Source organism: Limulus polyphemus, unplaced genomic scaffold, assembly GCF_000517525.1.
Source record: "Limulus polyphemus unplaced genomic scaffold, Limulus_polyphemus-2.1.2 Scaffold5495, whole genome shotgun sequence".
NCBI lineage: Eukaryota > Metazoa > Arthropoda > Merostomata > Xiphosura > Limulidae > Limulus > Limulus polyphemus.
This window is the reverse complement of record NW_013671105.1, coordinates 1-3,977: the sequence shown is the minus strand read 5'-3', so window position 1 is coordinate 3,977 and position 3,977 is coordinate 1. Positions and strand designations below refer to the sequence as shown.

Sequence of the window (3,977 nt, the reverse complement as noted above, 5' to 3'; positions counted from 1 at the left end):
ATGCCTATTTAAATATATTTACACATGGCTTGTGTATATCGTATATATACATATATATATATTATTCATACCTTCGGTGTATAGAACACAAGCAGATTTTGACATTAAATTTTGGGGTAAAAAGTGCGTCTTGTATACCAAAAAATACGGTTGTTGTTCAAAAAGTTAAGATCACAGTACATATCCCATTTTTTTCTTTTGTTTGTGCAGGTTGTAGGGGATGTGGTTTACCAATCGATTAACTGAATATAATGAGCCCACTGATTGATAAATTAGCAAATACCACTAACTGCCCAGCTCTAGGAACAAGTAACATTCAACTACAATGTCTACAGTAATTCTTTGTTAATAGAATACGAGGTGAAACTTACCATCCTTCCTGTTTCTGACATAACCCTCACATGGCTAGCACCAAAATATTTAAGCATTTCTTCCTTTTCTTTTATTGACAGTTCCGAGGGAAGATGCCGAACGACTAATGTTGAAGAATCCATTTCACCCGTCATTTTCATACCTCAATACTCTGTCCAAATACAAGTCACACAAAATTCAGAACTGTTCTTATACATAAGCTTCACTTGTGATAACAGTTTAATAAGAAGTTTGATATTTTTCTTAAAAATTGACATTTTGTCTGGCACTAACAAATATATATATTTAAAGTTTTTATCACATATAATTTTACTTCAAAATAAAATTTCATTCAGCTAAAGAAAGAGTTAAAACAACTCACGTGACTTAAAATATATGAATCAATTATTACTGCCAGATAATTTAATATTGTGATACCTTGGTTCACAGGAAAAGCATTCCATAAATTGTGTTCAGATAAAAAATTATAGCAAATTTTTTTCTGCCACAGTATTATTATCCAAACCTTTTGCTTTGAATATTTAAACAGTATGCAGGTCCCTAAAAGCTGAACAGTTGCTAGCATTACTGTTAATAAGTCCCATGTTAAAAAAAGGTGATAAATAGATGCCTTAGGAAATATAGGCCAGCTAGTCTCATTTCTGCAAAAGCATTCATTGAAATATGGCATCATACATGAAAGTCAATGTGGATTCACTCATGGTTAATCTTGCCTTACTAATTTATTAACTGTTTTTAATTTTTTATAATGTTGCTTCTTAGCTTGGCGATGGAAATGTTGTGGAATTTGTTGTACCAGATTTTCAAAAGACTTTTGATAAGTTATTATCACACAGATAATTAAGTATTTCTAATTGAATAAAAGATGTTGAGATAATACCAAATGAGTTAGATCAATTAGTAAGTTGGATAAATAATTAGCAAATGTGGAAATTCCTTAGCAGGATCCAAGGCTAAAATTAAAGAGTATCAGGAATATGCTTAGAGCAATAAGTATGGTGGTTGGATCTGTAAGAATGTTCAAGGGAAGATTATATCATGCTAGATATTAACTCCACTGAAGCAGATAACACAGTAGGATGACTGGGAAGTTGCTAAGTGTTGAGAGCTGGGAAATAGCAAATTAAGAAACTGACAAGACAGGAAGTAAAGCAACAAGGAAATTTAGAACACAAGTTGAATAATAATTTTTACAGATAAATCTGTCAACTTAAATAGAAAAGTAAATATAAGAATAAGCTTAGTTGTTATTCTAATGTTGTCAACTTAAATAGAAAAGTAAATATAAGAATAAGCTTAGTTGTTATTCTAATGTTAGAAGAATTAGGAACAAAACAGATGAATTCCGTGCTCTAGTTAAAACTGAAATAATGGGAATTACTGGAACTTGGTTAGATTTGTAGAATACTGATAATAAGAATTATTTTAAAATTCCAGGTTCAGATATTTAAGTGACAAACTTCTTAAAGAATGGGTTGGCCCTTTAAATAAGGAATGAACTGTTAGAGTTGAAAATATAAATGTAATCAAAAGGCTGAATCTACATGAGTTACAATAAGGGGTTTCAACAGTATATTTTTTAAACTGGCAATTGTTACTGGTCACCTGATCATACAGATAAAGTCACTGAAAGATTGTACAATGTGATCAGGGTTGTTTGCAATAAGGATACTAATATGATAATTATGGGAAACTTTAATTTTAAACACATTGATGAAGATTATAAGAAGTCAAATAGCGAAGGAGAGAGATTTCTTAACTGAAAGTGATCTAGGATGGTTTTTTGATAGTGATACTAGTGATACTCAACATAGGAAGATAAAGTTTTCAAACTTTATTGGCTTACTACAGACATAACAAATTCAGGTATGAATGCTAGGATAAGCTTAAACATTTCTTTGGCACATTTGAATAACTGTTGGAAACCTCAAGAATTTGTTTAAAAATTACGAAATCCAACTATCCAAAAATGCTTATGTGACAGAAATAGCTGGATAGTATTAGTAGTTTGTTTACATTATCACTATCGGTGTCAGCTGTATTCAGATTCATGCGAAGGCTCATTCAATTCATTGCAATGCAAAGACATTTCCTTCAATATTTCAAAAAATACTACAGTAATAAGTATAAATTAAACAAAACACATCACTAACACAAATGTAAACTTACACACCTGAGTTGACTACGTTTACGCGACAAAACAAGAGGTCTTAAACACTTAAAGTTAATCCACGAGATTTAATATTATAGATAGTATATACAACACAATTCTCACATAACACATCTTAAAAATTAAATAACATTTGAAAACAACCGATAGCAATACACGCAAAAAAACGTCACGAAATCCACGCGAAATGATTTGTGGGAATGAAATATTAGCCAGTAATAAATTGGAAACACAGAACACCTATTCTGTTTTATGACAAACGAAATGGCGACGTTTCAAGGACTTATTTTAAAAGTAAACCTCCCAAATGGCTTAGCAGTAAGTTTGGAGGCTTTTTTATGCTAAACACCAGGTCTCGATACCTGTGGTGGGCATAGCATGGATAACTCATTGTGTAACTTTGTGCTAAATAACAAATAAACCAAAGTAAACATGCAGTTAAGAATAAACTATAATTATTTTTAATATAAAAGCAGTGGTGTAGGAAAAGCTGCACAGTGGGGGTGCTTGGCTAGACAAGCAAATTTTACAATGAGAGATTCAAAGTATAAAGAGCTGTTAAAGCAGATCCTGTGCTGTAAAAGACAGCTCAATCTAAGGGGTGTGGTGGCATTGCTCCAGAAAATTAATATATATATAAATATAATTTACAGTTGCTACATAAATCAAATATGTAAAAGTGGGGGTGTTACAGCGCCTCCGGTTCCGACACCTCCAATAAGGCAATGAAGAAGTAGTTGGAAGTATTGCAGACTCTTTGTTTTATAATACAGCATCAAGGCCGTAGGAGTAATTTTTGTAGTGGGAGGGCACTAAAAATAATATCATAATATCATATTGTTACAACAGCGGTAGTCACGTGACGCTGGTAACACCTCATGAGTTTCTAGAAGGATCATCACTTTTCCTGGCAACTCTAGTCTTTTGCAGGCGCCCTCTATTTTAGTATATAAGCCCAGCAAATAAAGCGGAGATATAATTCGCAGATAGGGAGATATAGAGACAGATAATCGAGTCAAGTCGTAAGTAAAGTGTGTGGGTCGTTGTGAATTATAGCGTGTGTTTAAGTTAAAGTGACTGTAGCAGTTAAGTGTATTGCAAAGTTGTATTGAGAAAGAATAAACTAGTTTTATTTAAGAAAGGACTTGTATCGCTGAAGTTCCTCAAGAATAATTTGTACCGGAAACTAACAAACGATCAGATACATACCAATATTTAAATGCAGGAAAAAAAAATAACATATAGGTTATACTATTGGCAAAAACGATGTTACGACAGCGGAAGACACGTGATGAGTTTCTAGAAGGATCAGGGAACATCACGAATAATCCAGTATTTTCTAGACGCCCTCTATTCCTGCATGTAAGCGCGCCAGATAAAGCGAGACAATTAATCGGAATTGGATAGCAGATTGAGAGATAGAGACAGATAATTG

At 32.7% G+C, this 3,977-nt stretch overlaps 1 protein-coding gene across 1 annotated transcript in view; it reads right to left on the bottom strand.

The window, feature by feature from the left end:
• The window catches only part of LOC106472655 (RNA-binding protein 40-like), a 38,634-nt gene extending 35,894 nt beyond the window's left edge, over positions 1-2,740 (bottom strand). Inside the window, exons 1-2 of the mRNA XM_013933309.2 lie at positions 2,546-2,740; positions 372-523 (exon numbers count right to left, since the gene is read on the bottom strand). Coding sequence (XP_013788763.1) covers positions 372-512 — 141 coding nt within the window. The 5' untranslated portion in view covers positions 513-523; positions 2,546-2,740. The remainder of the gene's footprint in view (positions 1-371; positions 524-2,545) is intronic.
• Between the last annotated feature and the right edge of the window lie 1,237 nt (positions 2,741-3,977).